The sequence below is a fragment of the Saccopteryx leptura genome, chromosome 6 (assembly GCF_036850995.1).
Source record: "Saccopteryx leptura isolate mSacLep1 chromosome 6, mSacLep1_pri_phased_curated, whole genome shotgun sequence".
Taxonomy (NCBI): Eukaryota; Metazoa; Chordata; class Mammalia; order Chiroptera; family Emballonuridae; genus Saccopteryx; species Saccopteryx leptura.
The window spans coordinates 58,793,453-58,813,744 of NC_089508.1; the positions used below are offsets into that span (position 1 = coordinate 58,793,453).

At 38.7% G+C, this 20,292-nt stretch overlaps 1 protein-coding gene across 3 annotated transcripts in view; it reads left to right on the forward strand.

Annotated features, from left to right (window-relative positions):
* The window catches only part of ICE2 (interactor of little elongation complex ELL subunit 2), a 63,686-nt gene that overhangs the window by 29,853 nt on the left and 13,541 nt on the right, over nt 1–20,292 (forward strand). For all 3 annotated transcript variants that reach the window (XM_066388198.1, XM_066388197.1, XM_066388199.1), the window contains 4 exons: nt 2,168–3,158; nt 4,288–4,463; nt 11,795–11,924; nt 19,408–19,492. In XM_066388198.1, the coding sequence (XP_066244295.1) occupies nt 2,168–3,158; nt 4,288–4,463; nt 11,795–11,924; nt 19,408–19,492 (1,382 nt within the window). The remainder of the gene's footprint in view (nt 1–2,167; nt 3,159–4,287; nt 4,464–11,794; nt 11,925–19,407; nt 19,493–20,292) is intronic.

Sequence of the window (20,292 nt, forward strand, 5' to 3'; positions counted from 1 at the left end):
TGGCATCACAGGAATGCCGAAATTAAAATCCAAAATGTGGAAATTTTTAGAAGCTAAATAATCTGATTTCTTTTACAAATATCTGGCAGATGTGGGAGTTGGCAGAGATGTGGGGAGAGGCATTTTGCAACTTAAAGAAAATTAAGAGATGTGTCAATCAGAAGCAATGTAGAAATCTTGGTTGGATACGGATACTGATTCCAATAAACAGTTATAAAGGCATCATACTAGGAAGTTTTAACACTTGATATTTTATGACATTAAGGAGTTATTAATGTTTATATAATTAAGGATATATTTTATAAAAAAAATTTATAGCTACATACTAAAGTATTTACAGATAAATGATATTTTACATTTTACCTAAATTCTGTTGGGAGAGTTATTTTTCAATTCATTAATTTATGGGTTTTTATTTATAAAATATTTTTTATTATGATTGTTATTTTCTTATTTCTTACACAAGATATGAATGATACTTCTGTTTTTAATGTCTCATGTTCTAATTTTTGTTGCTTTTTAAGTATTTTCTAATTATATTTATTTAATATTTGGAGTGTTTTTATTTTTTCAAAGTGCTTGGGTTTATTGTTTGTTTATATTTTTCTTAATGATTATAATTTTATTCTACGCAGAGAGTAAGTCCTTAGCAAATTGTGCTTTGTGCTGTATTACTGTTTTCATTATATATTAATTTATAGTTCATCTTTGGAAATGCCTCTTGGATTCTTGGGAGGGGAATGGTATATCTTTGTAGTCTATATATATGTTTTCAGTTATTCATATATTTGTGTTTCAGTCATTTAATTTTATCATACTTTCTGCTTCTATTCTTGCATACTTAGAGTCAGTGTGTCATTGACCAAGTACAATTGTGCTTCTTTCAAAACTTCCTTTTATTTTTAAGTTTTGACTATGTATTTTGATGTTTTGGGCTTGTCACAATTTGTGACCAGAGCATTATCTATTCATTATGGATTTTCTCTTTTTTCACTATAGGATTTCTTTTTCTGTCTGATGCTTTTTGCATTGAATTGTGCTTTGTTACTCTAACACTTACTATTGCCATTTCCTCTCTTTATTTCATGATATTATGCCCTATGATTTTATGAAAGAATGTCTTATGTAAATAGCATATAGTTTAATTTTATTTTTTACTAAATCTATTAGTTTTTATTTTAGTAAGAGCTATCATTTACTGAAAAGCTATACAGAAAGTGCCAGGGATTATGTCAAATAACTTTCTTTATACAATTTCTTATTTAATCCTTAGAACAAATAAAAAAGATGACCTTATTATAACTATTTTAGTGATGAAGAAATTAAGGTTCAGAGAGGTTAGAAACTTAGTTGATCTTACTCACTACCCAATTACTGTCAGACTATTTCTTTCTCGAATCCTAAGCTGTAAGGCTAATGGATATACACCACCCAGCCTGTAACCAAATTTCCACGGTATTCATTTAAAATGCTGTGCCAGATTGAGGAGAGATCTGCTGTTTGGGAGAGAGGACAGTTCATTCCTGAATAAATTAGAGCTGTCTGGAGTTCTTCCATTACTAAAATAATACATGAGAAACTACAGCTTCAGTGGCTTCTTGTTCCAGGATACCATAAAATCACTTCCTGTCCATTTCTTCTCATGTTTCTGAGGTTTGTTTTCCCTGAGTAGATGTAGAAGCAAGTCACTGATTGATGCATCAGACCGAGAGGCTGGCAACCCTTCACCAGCTGTATTAAAAAGCAGCTTCCTCACAGTGCAGAGGCTTTTCTCCTGTCAGCTCAGTCCAGGTATCTCTGAAAAAGTGTGCAGAATGGGTATGAATGAAAATCTTCCTTCCTAAGCCCTACATGTCTTCTTTGTGGTCCTGTCTATTTCTTAAATTAGTGGAAACTCTCTTACAATGTGGTAGTTCGTAAGTATTGCCCATTTCCTATGTTGTTGCAGGTTGGCAAATTTGTGTTTCATCAACCTCAATGGGACTGTAAGTTTAAATAAATTAATTGCTAGTAGTTTATTGTCATCTTAAGCAAGAACCTTTCAGAGCCATTGGACTTTCTGCTTTTAAACAGCATGAACTATGTATGAAAGGAGCAGGGCCATTAGGAGATAGATGAGATGTGGCCAGAAATTTTTGCTAATCTTTTACCCATCTGTTTTCTTAAGATGGCTTACGAAGTTAACGAGTGCCGAAAAATTGAGACCCTTGAAAATTCGGATTTTGATGATGATGTCACAGAACTTGAAACTTTTGGAGTAACCAGCACCAAACCATCAAAGTCACCAAGTCCAACAAGCACTTCTGCAGTACCCAGCACAACAGATACTCCCACGGCCCTCAGTGCAGCAACCACACCTGTGGCACCGCCTGCACCAGTAGACGTTTCTGCTCATTCTAGAAGTTTATCTCAGATTCTAATGGAACAGTTGCAGAAGGAGAAACAGCTGGTGACGGGTATGGACAGTGACCCTGACGAGTGTAAAAATAAAGATGACCAGGGATTTGTACCATGTGGTGAGGAGGTATCAGATGATTCTGACAAGCCTCTGATGCAAGATGGTGACTTGAAAACATCTGATGCTTTACAGTTAGGAAGTCCTGCGGAAATTGAAACCTCTAATAAAGATGACATGGCTACTGAAACAGTGTATACTGATGACAGATTAAATGTTATAGAGAACACAGACAATTCAAAGGAAAAGACTGATACATCAGAAGCAGCAAAAACTGAAGATGTGATTCTTGGCAGTAGTGATGCAGATGAAGACTGTTTAATCATTGATACAGAGGGTCAAAAGAGTAGTAGTGAAAAGACAGCTGATGTGGGTTCTAATTTAAGTTCTAAGCCAGCCAGCCCAAACTCCTCAGGACAGGCTTCTGTAGGAAACCAGACTGACACTACTGGTAGTCCTGAAGAGTCCTGTGTCTTAAAAAAACCTATCAAAAGAGTATATAAAAAATTTGATCCAGTTGGGGAAATTTTAAAAATGCAGGATGAACTCTTAAAGCCAATTCCTAGAAAAATACCTGAATTGCCCGTAACGAATACCGAAAATTCTAAACAGTCTCCTGTTTCCGAGCAACCCTCTGCTCCTTCAGAGGCCTCTGGTTGGCCAAAAGCTGGGTGGCCGTCTGCGTTTCAGAAGCCAAAAGGACGTAAGTACATATTTATTCAATACAAAAAAACGTTTTTATTATCTGTTTTGCTTGTTGCTTGTCCTTTGATTCTCTATTATAACCTGTTTTATAATCTTTATATATCGTTGATATTTTATTATTTTAAATGTACTGATCAGTATTTTAGCTTCCAAACTTTTTTTTTTTTTTAGTTTTTTTTTTTTTTTTTTTTTTTTCATTTTTCTGAAGCTGGAAACAGGGAGAGACAGTCAGACAGACTCCCGCATGCGCCCGACCGGGATCCACCCGGCACGCCCACCAGGGGGCGACGCTCTGCCCACCAGGGGGCGATGCTCTGCCCATCCTGGGCGTCGCCATGTTGCGACCAGAGCCACTCTAGCGCCTGAGGCAGAGGCCACAGAGCCATCCCCAGCGCCCGGGCCATCTTTGCTCCAATGGAGCCTCGGCTGCGGGAGGGAAAGAGAGAGACAGAGAGGAAAGCGCGGCGGAGGGGTGGAGAAGCAAATGGGCACTTCTCCTGTGTGCCCTGGCCAGGAATCGAACCCGGGTCCTCCGCACGCTAGGCCGACGCTCTACCGCTGAGCCAACCGGCCAGGGCCGCTTCCAAACTTTTATCTAAATATTTACCCAGAGTTGTATAGATTTTGTAGTCTATGTTTATTCAGCACGTACAGTGGTTACTAAGCTAAGGTGATGTGGTTAGCCAAATTGATGAAGAGGAAGTGCATCAAAAATAATCATAAACATTTATTAGTCCAAAATTTATTTGTTCTTGGTGTTGGACTACAGTTTTGTACTTCTTCATTTTGTGAAATATAAAGCTGCACTTGAGATCTGCCTAGATCAGGAATAGCATTATGTTTTAAAACTCTTCTTACTTCGGACGTTGTCTCACTAATCTATTCTCTGCCCAGGGATAGTTAAGGTGGCACTGAAGAGAAAGCGAACCTTAAAGCTTGGGTTTCGGTTCTTGCTGCAGTTCAGGCCAAACAGAAATGGTAATAGTGTGATGGTCAGCTCAGAGGAAATAAAGTTAAGGTTGATAGAAACTTAAAAGTCGACCATTGAATTGTTTTATCATGGGTTAGTATGGATAAATGACTAATGTATTTTAAAATAAAAATGAGAAATGTAATTATTTTTAAAGGATTGCCATATGAACTTCAGGACCATGTTGAAGATACATCAGAATATGTAGCTCCTCAGGAAGGAAATTTTGTATACAAGTTATTTAGCCTGCAAGACCTCTTGTTACTTGTACGATGCAGTGTCCAGAAGATAGAGACCAGACCACGTTCTAAAAAACGAAAGAAAATCAGAAGAGTAAGTTTTTACTTGGGGACTTAGGATGTAGCAACATAAGTAGGTAGCAAATGTAAATATTTAACATGGCATTGTTATGAAGCTTAATTTTAAGCTATTGATCACTCTTATAACAGTTTTTCCAGGTTGGGTTTTTTAGTAAAATACTAAAAACACTAAATAAGGGAAAGTATTTAGTTAACTATAACACTCTTGCATGAAATGTATAACTTTTGTGAAAAAAATGGCACCATTATAGATTTGACTTAGGCTGGTACATATGTTCCTGTTTTCTCTCTGAATTTGGATTTCTATTATGACCTATTAATCTCTTTCTCTCTTACTTTGGGAATCTTCTTGACTCGTTTTAGAAGTCTAAATTGTGAAAGGCTTTCACACGATATTTGAAAAGTTTTCCCAGGATTGTTAGAAGAGCAGTTGTCCTTTCTTTTTCCTCTGTTGTTTCTTTGGGGTTTGATATAAATATATTCTTTTTTTTTTTTTTTTTTAACAGAGAGAGAGAGAGAGAGTCAGAGAGAGGGATAGACAGGGACAGACAGACAGGAACGGAGAGATGAGAAGCATCAATCATTAGTTTTTTGTTGCACATTGTGACTTCCTAGTTGTTCATTGATTGTTTTCTCATATGTGCCTTGACCAGGGGCCTTCAGCAGACCGAGTAACTCTTTGCTGGAGCCAGCGACCTTGGGTCCAAGCTGGTGAGCTTTTTTTTTTTGCTCAAGCCAGATGAGCCCGCGCTCAAGCTGGCAACCTTGGGGTCTCGAACCTGCGTCCTTCCACTTCCCAGTCCAACGCTCTATCCACTGCGCCACCACCTGGTCAGGCAATATATTCTTTAATTTAAAAAGTTTTGACCCTGGCCGGTTGGCTCAGTGGTAGAGCGTTCGCCTGGTGTATAGATGTCCGGGGTTCGATTCCCAGTCAAGGGACACAAGAGAAGCACCCATCTGCTTCTCCACCCTCCCACTCCCCTTCTTATTCTTTCTCTCTCTCTCTTCTCCTCCCCTCCTGCAGCCATGGCTCGATTAGAGCAAGTTGGCCACAGGCAGTGAGGATGGCTCCATGGCCTCTGTCTCAGGTGCTAAGAAGAGCTTTGTTGCTGAGCAATGGAGCAACAATGGCAGAATATCACCCCCTAGTGGGCTTGCTGGGTGGATCCCGGTCGGGACACATGCAGGAGTGTCTTTGCCTCCCCTCCTCTCACTAAATAAAAAAATTGTTTTTGTTTTTTGCTACAATTTGAGTAATTGGCTCTTTTAGCAGTTTTCTATATTTGATATTTGAAATTATCTTCCAGATTAGTTTAATTATTTGTGTGTATGTAGCCACTGAATTCTGGTAAATAGGAGCTTCTATTCTATATTATAATTGATTCAGAATTACTGAAATCTTGAGTTTTTCCTTAAGAGAATTTCCTTTTGTGTACACTCATCATAGTATGCTTTTTAAAAGTTTGAATAGCTCTGTCTCTTTCTGTCTAACCTAAGAATCCTGAATGACTACTTTATAATGTCTATTTGTTTTGGGCTAGGGCTCAAGTGAATCAAGAACTGTCATGTTCTAGCATCAATCCTTATGAATCAAATCATATTAAGGTTAAGTGAAAAAGAAACTGAAGTGTAAATCTTTTTAAGCTACTGACAGCAGTAGTGTTAGGGCCTATCATGTTCTGAAGACAGGATCTAGGATGTATACTTTGTCCACCAGAATCCATTGGTCTTTTGCTTGATGATACTTTATCCTTTGTTAAATTTAAGGATGGCTGCAAATAAATTATTAAATTCCTAATTCTCATAATTTGTTTTTCATCACAACCTCAGACTTGAAATTTTAGGAACCAAGTGGTTTTGAATTAAATGTATGGGGGAGTTTTTTCTTTTTTTTAAAAGAGAAAGTTAAGGAATGACAAAAGACTATACATTTGATATCAGTCTCCTCCTAGATAAACACTAATATTCTCTGTATTAAAAGATTTTACTTTATTTGTTAATTTTTCCTATCTTATCTATATTTAACTGTGATCAAACTTAATGGCCATACATGAACATCTTGAATGCATGTAATATCAGTGCTATGGATTATATTTTCAAGGTTTTCATTTTTATTTAATTTAATTTAATTTTTTGTATTTTTCTGAAGCTGGAAACGGGGAGAGACAGCCAGACAGACTCCCGCATGCGCCCGACCGGGATCCACCCGGCACGCCCACCAGGGGCGACGCTCTGCCCACCAGGGGGCGATGCTCTGCCCCTCCGGGGCGTCGCTCTGGTACGACCAGAGCCACTCTAGCGCCTGGGGCAGAGGCCAAGGAGCCATCCCCAGCGCCTCAGCTGCGGGAGGGGAAGAGAGAGACAGAGAGGAAGGAGAGGGGGAGGGGTGGAGAAGCAAATGGGCGCTTCTCCTGTGTGCCCTGGCCGGGAATCGAACCCGGGACTTCTGCACGCCAGGCCAAGGCTCTACCACTGAGCCAACCGGCCAGGGCCGGTTTTCATATGTTTAATTCTTACATATTATCTCTGATTTATTTAGGGGATAACCTCATTTCTTTCACTTTCTACCCTCTGAACTCATACCATTTTGTATTGATCTGCCAGCTTACAGCACTCAGAAATTAATCATGGCCAGTGCCTCTTAAGTAAGAATGGCCTAGGAATATTTTGAATAATTATTTAATTTCTGAATTTCTATTGAAGATATTGTCATTCACTTGACTAAAATGAAATTTGTAAATGTTAAAACCTTAAATGAGAGAATTAACTCTTGGTCAAAATATAAGGTCTGCCGGAAAGTTCTGTTCGTTTTTGGAATAAAACAAAATACAAATTTTTCTTACCATCAATAAACTTTATTAAATAATATAATTGCCATTATTATTAATGATTTCTTGCCAGGGTGAGGGCAGTTTTTTTGAAAAAGGTTTTATCTTTTGATGCAAAAAATTGAACCAGTGCTTGTTTAATATTTTCTTCATTTTTGAATTTTTTGCCCTTCAAAAAATTTTGTAAGGACAAAAACAAGTGATAGTCAGAGGGTGCTAAGTCCGGGGAATATGGTGGATGCGACAGACATGCTTCTGTAGCATTTCTTCCTTGTTGAAATTCGTAAAAATTACAGTGGCGTAAATGAACTTTATCAGTAGCCATGGGTACACTATCACTTCACACATAAGACTAACATGAATTAACTTTGTTTTAGTTAATTTGCTACGTCAGTATGTATACATTAAGTGATAAAAATAGAGAGGCACACATGCACCAAATAAACATGTGCTTACATGTTGAAACTTGTTGTGATAGAAACGGACAGAACTTTCTGGTAGATCTTATGTATCCAAACAGTCCAGCTCCAAAGGATAGCTGAATAGCTTGATATTTCTGACTGTGTCAAACCCAGGGTAAAATTTAAAACTTTTCAGTGAATAGGCCCTTGCCGAATAGCTCCGCTGGTTAGAGCATCATCCTGGAGCCCAGAGGTAGCTGGTTCGATCCCCAGTCAGGGCACATACAGGAGCAGATTGATGTTCCTGTCTCTCTCTCCCTCTCTACTTACTTCTCTCTCTAAAGTCAATACAATAAACATTAAAAAATATTACGATTTTCAAAAAATTATCTTAAAAAATATTTTTCAGTGAATAGTTATTGTACTGTACCCATCATTGTATATAATATGATAGTTTAGTACACCTGATTTAAATCCCTTAGTACAATGTGTTCCCCTTGGAATCATGGGTAAATCCTATTTACCTCTGTTTCTCTGAAATGCTTTATACCATAGAAACTCAATAAATAAGTATTGAATAAATGAAAGGAATTGAGGGGTGAGGAAGGAGGAGAGTGTTGGGAAACTTTGGAAAATTGGACTAATCTGAGAAATTTTAAAATGGTACTGTTTAAACTGTAATTAGGTTGGGATTTTCACTAACATTTCCTACTTAAAAATCAACTTGTTTAGCCTGACCTGTGGTGGCACAGTGGGTAGAGTGTTGACCTGGAATGCTGAGGTCGCCAGTTCAAAACCCCAGGCTTATCCAGTCAAGATACATATGAGAAGCAACTACTACTAGTTTGATGCTTCCTGCTCCTCCCTCTCCCTTAATAAAGTCAGTAAATAAAGTCTTTTTTAAATATCAATTTGTTTAGATAAAGCTTTAGAATAAGTATTGAAGGCTCTTTAACATCTGTTGTCGAAGAACCTCATCATCTCTTTTATTATTTTGGTACTCTTTCTCTCTCTCTCTATTATTATTATTATTATTATTATTATTATTAAGTTAGAGCCAGAGAGGCAGAGACAGACTCCCATCTGCGTCCCGACTGGGATCCACTGGCAAGCCCCTTACCAGGTGATGCTCTGTCCATACTGTTGCTTGGCAACCAAGCTATTTTAGTGCCTGAGGTGAGGCCATGGAGCCATCCTCAGCACCCGGGGCCAACTTTGCTTGAACCATTCCAGCCATGGCTGTAAAAGGGGAAGGGGCGGGGTGGTGGAGAAGCAGATGGTCACTTCTCCTGTGTGCCCTGACTGGGAATCGAACCCGGGACTTTCACACGCCGGGCTGATGCTCTACCCCTGAGCCAGGGCCTTCTTTGGTACTTCAATTCTCTGTTATAGTTGAGATTTTAGTTTCCAGTATCATTTATCATTCCTTATCAACACACTGCTTAATAAGAACTGCACAAAGAAAACCAGTTAGAAGGTGACGGAAGACAATTGGACTTTGGGTGATGGGAATGCAGCATAATCAAATATCAGAATAACCTAGAGATGTTTTCTCTGAACATATGTACCCTGATTTATCTATGTCACCCCATTAAAATTAATTTTAAAAAATTGGTGAAAATTAAAAAGAACTGCACATCAGAGAGCTTAAAACAGCAGCCAGTTTCAAATGGTGGAATGAAATAATTTGGACCACAAGATGAAGCTGGAACTTACCGAGTTCTACACATAGTTATAAAATCCACACCATGTAACTTTGATTTGATGTTATCTGTTACTGTATGTCTCAGTTAACCAAATTTCCTAAGAGATGTAATCTAAAATGATTAAAAAATTTAGATCCAATTATATTATGATTTATATTCATATTCTAAGGCTAGGAAAAAAATAATGAATGTGCCTGAATATTAGGAAAGAATGAAATATACCCAATGAAATCAGTTGGAAACAATTATGAAATACATGTTTACTAATGTATATAAAAGTTTAAAAGGTTTATGTGAAAAACTGGAAGATGGAGAACCAAGAAAAGCTTTCCCTTGGGGAAAATAGGAGCTACCTATCAAGAGAGAAAGTAAATACTAGATTTAATTTTTATAGTTGGAAAACTTTGCACTTAAACTTTCCCTTTAATTTGGGAATGCTGAGATAAAATATTCCGACTTTCTTTCCCTTGGCTTCCTGGAGATGGCAGTAGAATACATATAGAAATTAAAGCCAGATAGGAATTACTTTTAAAGCGATGTCAATATTACCAAAAAAAATCTTCTAAAGTACTTTCTTTTCAGAAATAATAATATTTTTTATTAAAAAAATTAACTCTTATCTATTCATTGATAAAAAGGGGAATCTTTTTCATCAATTGTTCTTTTCCCAATCCTGCTGTACACTGGCTGTGTGTCATTAAGCAAGTTATTTAACCCTCTTGGCCTTCATTTCTTTATCTCTCAGTACTTTTTGCAACTATAAGTAACTTTAAATGCAGATTTCCAGTTGCTGAAGAATTGCTATACAATAAAATGCTTTTAGCAATAAAATTATCCTAATCACTATATATTTTTTTTAATTGAGGGACCTTACTACTCAAAGTTTGGTCCCTGGAACATCTTGTTAAAAATGTAAAATCTTGTTTTTCACCTCAGATGCTAAATTTTAACAAGACACCCAGTTATCCCTTTGTACATTGAAATTTAAGAAACACTACTTGAGAGTTTTATAACATTCAAAGGTAATCATATAAACCAAACTGGATTTGAATTGTTCTTACCACCACCATTGCCAAGCCCATTAAATTTTCCACTTTGTGAAAATCAGTAATTCTGAAACATTTATGAAATATTTTCAAGTATATAAATAGTGACAGCTTAGTATAATTTCAGAAGTACTAAGTAGCCATATCACTCTTAAGTAAGGCCCATAAATCATGTGTTTCTCCTCCTGCAGTTGAAATGAAGACGCTGCTGTTACTAGTAGAATTTTCTTTAACAGAAATGAGATAACACGCACACAGTGAACACGACTAACATATTATTTCACAAGCATATATTTTCTTACATATCCTCTTTTAGACTAGTAATGGGTACATTTTACTTAATCTATTTAGTGCCCTGACCAATAAACTCTGATGGATAATTTGCCAAGTACTTAGTGTCTAGAATAAAGCTTTTATATTAATGAAGCTAACGACATTCACAGATGTTAATGTAGGCATTAATGTTCATACATTCATAGAATAAAAACAAGCTGCACAGAGTATTTGAGCCTTAGATAATGTGAATAATGCTTTAAAAAGACAAAAAATTAATACCTTTTTTTATCCTCTTAAGAATGATGAGTATATTGTACAGTCAGTGCATCCCAGGATCTAGTCTTTAACCTTTGGGCAGTTGTGTACTAGGCTCTGTTCCAAGGTTTCTGCTGTCAGTCATACTCCCTGGCAGAAGTAAAATGTGTGCATTTGTGCAGAGGTGTATTAATAGGGATGTGGTGGTGGGGGCAGTCAGGACCTCTTATTCATCTACCTCTTGCTCCCATCTATCAAAGGTTCTCTCTGTCCTTCTGTCTGAATCCTACTGTATTTGAAACTATCTAATAAAATTACTTGAAAGCATTTTGAAAGTGGCAAAAATATATAGGCAAATATATTTGCTGTTAATGGTAAGTTCATGGGCCTGACCAGGCGGTAGCACAGTGGATAGAGAGTTGGACTGGGACACGGAGGACCCAGGTTCAAAACCTAGGTTCGAAACCTCGCGGAGGGCACAGACTCGCCAGCTTGTGCATAGGGTTGCTGCCTTGAGTGTGGGATCATAGACATGACCCCATGGTCGCTGGCTTGAGCCCAAAGGTTGCTGGCTTGAAGTCCAAGGTCACTGGCTTGAGCAAGGGGTCACTTGCTCTGCTGTAGCCCCCCCCCCCCCAGGTCAAGGCACATATGAGAAAGCAATCATTGAACAACTAAGGTGCCGCAATGAAGAATTGATGCTTCTCATCTCTCTCTCTTCCTGTCTGTCTGTCCCTAGCTGTCCCTCTCTCTGACACTCTGTCTCTGTCAAAAAAAAAAAAAAAAGTAAATTCATGGAACTTTGAACGAGTATAACCTTGCATTGCAGCAATTTCCTGTTTATGTTCTACCAAAAGTGGAGTATCAAGCTTGTTATGGAGCTGAAGCTCTGACTGAAAGCGAACTGTGTCGCTTATGGACTGAAAGTTTATTGCATTCCAACTGCTCATTTTATGTTGGTAAGTTTATATAAAAGTCTTTATTCTCTTTTTTATTCTCTTGTAAACACAATGTTCAATTATAAGTGTCTATTTTATATTTTCTGTTTTCAGTTCTTTGACCGTGTTAACATTCCTTTCTATTAAAACATCATTCCCACTCCAGAGTTAAATGGCAGTGTGGGACAGTGATATGAAATGTTTTAATTCCCTCTTATTCCCTGTGTATTTACTTATACATGAATGTCAACAAAATTATTTTATTTTTTAAATATTTCATTTAACAGTGTAATTAACTAAAAATAAAAATGTGTTTTCTAATGAGCTTCTTTAAAAGTACTTTTTAATTCATTTGAGCATATATTTTGAATTGTTTTTAAAATTATAATGACATTGTTTTCAAAATCTCAAATATTGATGAAATAGTTTTTTGTTTGTTTTTGTTTTCTTTGTCTTTTGGGGGAATAGTGAGGCAGGAATATAATTTGTGTTTGCTGGGTTCATGTACATTTAACAAACTCACATGGAGAATAACTTGCTGGCCCTTGCTGGTGATTCCGTGGATAGAACATTGGCCTGGCATATAGATGTCCTGGGTTCAATTGCCAGTCAGGGCACACAGGAGAAGCAACCATCTGCTTCTCCTCTCTCTCTTCTCTTCCTCTCCCTCTTCCCCTCATCTCCCTTTTTCCCTCCCCTCCTTCTCTTCTTCCCCTCCCCTCCTTCTCTCCTTCCCCTCCCCTCCTGCTCTCCTTCCCCTCCCCTCCTGCTCTCCTTCCCCTTTTCTTCCCCTCTCCCTCTCCCTCCCCTTCCTTTTTCACTTCCCTTTCTCTCTTCTTCCCTTCTCTCTCCCCCTCCCCTCCCTCTTGTCCTCCCAAAGCCAGTGGCTCATTTGGTTCAAGCATAGGCCTCAAGCATTAAGGATAGCTTGGTTGGTCCAAGTACATCATCCTTAGGCACTAAAAATAGCTCAGTTGTGAGCATCAGCCCAAAATGAGGTTGCCAGGTAGATCCTGCTCAGGGCACATGCTGGAGTCTTGTCTCACTATCTCCCCTCCTCTCACCTAAAAAACAAACAAACAAACAAACAAAAAAACTTGCTAATCATTACTGATGTTGTTCCCTCCCAGTGGAATGCCTACACTCCCTCACATCTCAAGCCATTCCAACCATCTCAAGTTGCCCCTCTGCTAAGAAGTCATTTTCTTCCTGTGATTTCTTAATGCTGTTTTTTTTTACTGCTCTTATGACTTGTTGCTTTCTACTTTATTGTTCCTTTTTACCCTTATCCTATCTTCCATTAAACAATAAGCAGTTTAAGAATCAGATGAAACTTTGTAGCCTGACTAGGTAGTGGCACAGTGGATAGAGCGTTGGACTGGGATTTGGAGGACCCAGGTTCGAAACCTCGAGGTCATCAGCTTGAGTAGGGGCTCCTCTGGTTTGAGCAAGGCTCACCAGTTTGAGCCCAAGGTTTGAGCATGGGGTCACTCGGTCTGCTATAGACCCCCGGTCAAGGCATATATGAGAAAGCAATGAATGAACAACTAAGGTGCCGCAACAAAGAATTGATGCTTCTCATCTCATTCCCTTCCTGTCTGTCTCTATCTGTCCCTCTCTCTGTCTGTCTCTATCACCAAAAAAAAAAAAAAAATCAGATGAAACTTTGCATTCTCATAGTGCTTAACTCCTGGTATATATGTTATGAGTATTTTTCTTGCTTAATCAAAAAAAGGTTACTCCGAATTTTTTTAATTGATTGATTCTCTCTGCTTACCCCCAAAAGGAAGTGGCTAAGTGCACTGCTTGGAGGTACTGTAACCCACACTTCCCCCTTCTTGACATACTACCATTCTGTAGTAGTTTTCAGCCAGTGACCATGGTTTCAGTGTTCCTCCAAAAGACTTCTTGCCACAAAACATTCCCAGCAGTCTTCACTGAAGGAGTTGCCATCCAGATCCTGACCGCCCCCTTCATCAATATACTTCCCCACATATGCACACACTTTAAGGCAGTTGCTATCCATATCACTTTAAAAAAGGAACAAATAAAAACTTGCTGTTTTTTAATTGATATTAGAGAGAGAGAGAAACATCATTTTATTGTTCCACTTATTTATGCATTCATTGGTTGATTGTTGTATACTGCTTGAATAAGAAATGTTTTAAGATTTTACTGTCTATGCTTTCTTCTAGGAGTTTTGTGGTTTTGAGTGTTACATTGAAGTCTTTAATTCATTTTGAGTTTTTTATTGTGCATAGTGTAAGAAAGTGGTCTAGTTTCTTTGCACATATCTGTCCAATTTTCCCAACACCATTTATTGAATAGGCTTGATTTACCCCGTTATATGTTCTTGCCTTCTTTGTCAAATATTAATTGACTATAAAGGCATGGGTTTATTTCTGAGCTCTCTGTTCTGTTCTAGTCATCTGTATGTCTGTTGTTATGCCAGTACCATGCTGTTTTGATTACTGTGGGTTTTTATTATAGTCTGATATCAGGTAGTGTGATACCTGCAACTTGTTGTATTTCTCATTTAAGATTGCTGAGGTTATTGGAGTCTTTTGTGGTTCCATATAAATTTTAGGATGATTTGTTCTAGTTCTATGAAAAATATCATTGCTATTTTAATAGGAATTACATTGAATCTACAGATTGCTTTGGGTAGTATAGACATTTTTTTCCCCCAAAGTTAGACACAGGGAGGCAGTCAGGCAGACTCTTGCATGTGCCTGATCGGGATCCACCCGGCATGCCCACCAGGGGGCAATGCTCTGCCCATCTGGGGTGTTGCTCCCTTGTGGCCAGAGCCATTCTAAGGCCTGAGGTGGAGGCCATGGAGCTGTCCTCAGCACCTGGGCCAACTTTACTCCAGTGGAACCTTGGCTGTGGGAGCGGAAGAGAGAGACAGAGAGAAAGGAGAGGGGGAAGGGTGGAGAAGCAGATGGGTGCTTCTCCTGTGTGCCCTGGCCAGTAATTGAACCCAGGACTTCCACACGCCGGGCCAACGCTCTACCACTGAGCCAACTGGCCAGGGCCAGTATAGACTTTTTTTTTTTTTTTTTTTTACAGAAACAGAGAGAGAGTCAGAGATAGGGACAGAGACAGGAACACAGAGAGATGAGAAGCATCAATCATCAGTTCTTCATTGCGACACCTTAGTTGTTCATTGATTGCTTTCTCATATGTGCCTTGACCGTGGGGCTACAGCAGACCGAGTAACCCTTGCTTGAGCCAGCGACCTTGGGTCCAAGCTGGTGAGCTTTGCTCAAATCAGATGAGCCCGTGCTCAAGCTGGTAACCTCGAGTTCTTGAACCTGGGTCCTCCACATCCCAGTCCGATGCTCTATCCACTGCACCACTGCCCAGTCAGGCAGTATAGACATTTTAATGATGTTAATTCTTCTTATCCATGAACATGGTATACGCCTCCACTTATTTATATCCTCTTCAGTTTCTTTCTTCAGTGTCTTATACTTTTGCAAGTACAGGTGTGTTACCTCCTTGGTTAAATTTATTCTTGGGTACCTTTTCTTTTTTATTATTGCAATTATAACTTAGTTTCTTAGTTTCCCTTTCTGAAAATTTATTTATTAATAAATAAAAATTCAACTGATTCTTGAACATTGATTTTATATCCTGTTGCTTTTCTATTAATAATTTATCACTTCTAGTAGTTTTTGGTGGAATCTTTATGGTTATCTATATACAATGTCATTTCATCTGCAAATAACAATTCAAAGGGGTTATTTTTCATGTATAATTTAACATACAGCTGTCATCATCTATATGGTTTACTTCATCTAAAGTCTTTTTTTCCTTTTTTTTGAAAGAGACAGAGAGAGAGGGGCAGAGAGAGGGACAAATAGGGACAGACAGGAAGGGAGAGAGATTAGAAGCATCAATTCTTCATTGCAGCCCCTTAGTTGTTCAGTAATTGCTTTCTCATATGTGCCTTGACCTGGGGTCTCCAGCAGAGCGAGTGACCCCTTGCTCAAGCCAGCAACCTTGGGTTTCAAGCCAGCAACCTTTGGGCTCAAGCTAGCGATTGTGGGATCATGTTTATGATCACATGCTCAAGCCATCAACCCGTGCTCAAGCTGATGGCCTCAGAGTTTCAAATCTGGGGTTTCCACGTCCCAGTCTGATGCTCTGTCCACTGCACTACTGCCTGGTCAGGCCATCTAAAGCATTCTTTTTTTTTTTTTGTATTTTTCTGAAGTGAGAAACGGAGACAGAGACAGACTCCTGCATGTGCCCTACCAGGGTAAACCCAGCAAGCCCACTAGGGGACGATGCTCTGCCCATTTGGAGTGTTACTCTGTTGCAACCAGAGCCGTTCTAGCACCTGAGGCGGAGGCCATGGAGCTGTCCTCAGCACCCGGGCCAACTTTGTTCCCATGGAGCCTTGGCTGTGGGAGGGGAAGAGAGAGATAGAGAAAAAGGAGAGGGGAAAGGGTGAAGAAGCAGATGAGTGCTTCTCCTGTGTGCCCTGGCCAGGTATCGAACCCAGGACTTCCTCAGGCCAGGCCGATGCTCTACCACTGAGCCAACCAGCCAGGGCCTAAAGTATTCTTAAAAATCTAAGTGCCCTGGCCTTGTGGCTTAGTAGATAAAGTGTTATCCTAGCACACTGAGGTCATGGGTTTGTTCCCTTTCCAGTTCACTTACGAGAAGCAATCAATGAGTACACAGCTAAATGAAGCAACTAAGTGGAACAGTGAATTGATACTTCTGCTACTCTCTCCCCACCCTTTCTATCTCCTTCTCTCTCTCCCCCCACTTCCTACGCTTCTCTCTCAATCAACAGAAAAAATTTTTTTTTTAAGTTCTGAGTAATCATTGTCCTATGTGCTGTTTATCCTCAGCAATCCTACCCACTTGGAAGCCATTTATTTTAATGTAATGGGATGATGTATTTGGTTTATTTAACAACTGTTTTGTGAGAAATTTACATTGTATTGTTTTATAGTTGTATTTTCTCTGGGATTTTGTGCATGGGTCAATATATTTTGAAATGCTATTTTTAAACTATCTGTGGGTTTTGAGGTTTATTAATGTTATGATATTGCTATTTTAATTTAAGAAAATGTTGCAACAGGAAGGAGTGTAGGAGAAAGAGTAGGCCCTCAGAGCACTTAGTATGGAATTCTCTATCATTATTTTTGACTGACTATATTTCATGTATGCTATAAAACATACTTTTAATTAATTAATATTTTTTAAAAGGTAAAAACTGTTAGTCTCTTCAAAGGCATATTTAGCCTGATCAGGCAATGGCACAGTGGATAAAGCGTCAGACTGGGACACAGAGGACATAGGTTCAAAATCCTGAGGTCACCGGCTTGAGCTCAGGCTCATCCGGCTTGAGTGTGGTTTTACCAGCTTGAGCAAGGGTTGCTGGCTTGAGCTTGGGATCATAGACATGACCCCATGGTTGCTGGCTTGAGCCCAAAGTTGCTGGCTTGAGCAAGGGGTCACTTGCTCTGCTGTAGCCCCCAGGTCAAGGCACATATGAGAAAGTAATCACTGAACTACTGAACTGCAACGAAGAATTGATGTTTTTCATCTCTCTCCCTTCCTGTCTGTCTGTCCCTATCTGTACCTCTCTCTGTTTCTCTGTCACAAAAGAAAAAAAACAAAAAAGAAAGAAATTAAATTTAGCCTGACCTGCGATGGCGCAGTGGATAAAGCGTAGACCTGGAATGCTGAGGTCGCTGATTTGAAACTTGGGACTTTCCTGGTCAAGGCACATATGAGAGTTGATGCTTCCTGCTCCCCCCCTTTCTCTCTCTCTCTCTCTCTCTCTCTCTCTAAAAATGAATAAATAATATATAAAAAAAGTAATTTAAGAATAAGCCTTTTTTTCCAGCTTTAGTGAGGTGTAATTGACAAAATAGTAAGATATTTAAAGTATACATCGTGATGATTTGATATATGTATACATTGTGAAAGGATTTCTCCTGTATAGTTAATTAACATTCACCTCACAAATTTATAGTCTTTGAAAAGAACATTTAAATTCTACTCTGTCAAATTTTAATTACACAATACAGTATTATCAACTGTAATCATCATTTATACAGTAGATCCTCAGGCCTTATTTATCTTATAGCTCAAAGTTGTACCTTTTTACCAACCTCTCGCTGTTTCCCCATCGCTGGGAACCACTTTTCTACTCTATTTCTATGAGTTTGACTCTTTTTAGATTTCCTGTATAAGTGACACCATACAATTTTTATCTTTGTCTGACTTATTTCACTGAGCTTAATGCCAAAGTGTCTACCCTGTTGTCATAAGTAGAATTTCCTTTTCCTCATGACTGAATAATATTGTATTGTGTATATACACCATATCTTCTTTAGTCATCTGTTAATGGACACTTAGGTTTTTTTCTATATATTAGTTATTGTGAATAATTAAACTTATGTTTTATAATCTACTTTTTTATCTTAAGAACCAAGTATGTTTTAGAGATGTCTAGAGCATGTCCAAACAAGATTTGATTTTTTTCTGTTTACTTTAATAGTAGTAACAGGTATGAATTTCTCTAAAAATTTACTCTCCATAAAAATGCAACTTTTTTTCTTTTTGAGAGTATGTTTATTAAACCTGAAGACAGTGAAACAAGGAAGGACTTAAGATAGAAGAAACAACAAGAGAGCCTAGGTGAGGCTGCTTCGGCTCTCTGGAAGTATATGAAAAAGTTGAGCCTAAGTGGGGATGCTTTGGCTCTCTGGGAAGTCATAGAAAAGAGGGCTTTGGAGACAGGTTCAGGGGAGTAGCCTGAATGAGCTGCCCCTGCCCATTGCTGCCCAGGTTGTAAGTCTCATGGGGACCCTTAGAGTTTAGGAGATGCACACCTGTGGGGGAAGATGAGGAGGAAGGGAAAGCACCCCCAAAATTCAGAGCACGTGTTCTGGCCAGGATCCACCTGGCAACCCCTGTTGGGGGCTGATGCTCGGACCAATCAAGCTATCCTCAGTGCCTGAGGCAGACGTTAGGACCAGTCAAGCTCTCTTCAGTGCCCTGGGCCTACTCTTGAACCATCGAGCCACTGGCTGTGAGAAGAGAAGAGAGAGAAGGGGGCTGAGGAGGAGAGAAGCAGATGGTCTTTTGTGTGCTTGACCGCTGGGGAATGAACCTGGGACACTGGCATGCCAGGCTGATGCTCCATCCACTGAGCCAGCCAACTGAGGCCCCGAAATTTAATTTTCATAACAATTAACACCAATATTTTAAGTTGTTTTTATTAAATTGTGGGCTTAGAAATAATTTTTCTTCTTTTTTTTTTTTTTTTTTTTTTTTGGTATGGCCATGTTACCATTTTTTACATTAAGCACATTTTTTAGACTTAATACATAACACTCCTCTTTTGGATGTATGGATGTAAAGTTCCCTTACAGTAATTATAGTTTTATAAATGTTTAAAGAGACTAGGTAACTTGTTTGTTTTGTTTTTTTAAATACTGCAACTGTTTCTAAGTTTGGTATTTTATTTTAGGTCATATTGATGCGTTTACTTCAAAGCTTTTCCTGCTGGAAGAAATTACCTCAGAAGAATTAAAAGAAAAACTGACAGCACTCAAGTAAGAATGTTTACTTTGTTGTTGGAATTTAAAAACTTGTGACTATGATCATTAATTTTTCTTTATTTCTAAATACTGGTTAAGTTTAAATCCTTTATTTTCAAGTCTTTTAATCCTTTTATATATTGAGGCTTCTCCTGACCCAGTTGGTGATATTATTCCGTATCAATCACCCCATCTTCAAAGTAAGTACAATGCCAGTGGCAGCACTCTTTCTGCTTAAGACGAAGGAGGCTTGAGCGAGAGAGTAGCCCATCATCTTGGAGGTGCCCAGGACCGTACATCCTACTCCCTTTCAGGGATGGGAAGGGAAAGGACAGTCACAGACTCTTACCTCTCAGGATTATATACACTCAGTTAGACATTCTAATTTCTACCAAGCATTTCTGTACATTAGACTGAAATGGATTTATTATACTCAGAACAATAAATGCAAAGGAAATAACTTATGAACATGTAATTTGCTTCTCACACTCTTAGGAAATACTGGTAGTAGTATTATCCCTGTTCTGTGTGAGGAAACTGGGACTCTGACTTGCCCCAGCACACAGCTAAGCTAGAGAGACAGCCCTGGTGGAGAATAGATTTGGTTTACCACTGAGGGTGAGGAATTGTCCTGATTCACGCTGCTTGCCTGGTTCCAGCCTTGAGGCTTGATGCAGATTTTTAAGGGTTCCAGATTCAAACTTCATATCTTTGCTTGTAATTATAAATGACCAGTTCTATTATAAGGATTGCTTCTTTCAAGTGGTAACTTTTTCTCTACGTACGTGAAGCTTTTTTATACGTTATATGTTTAC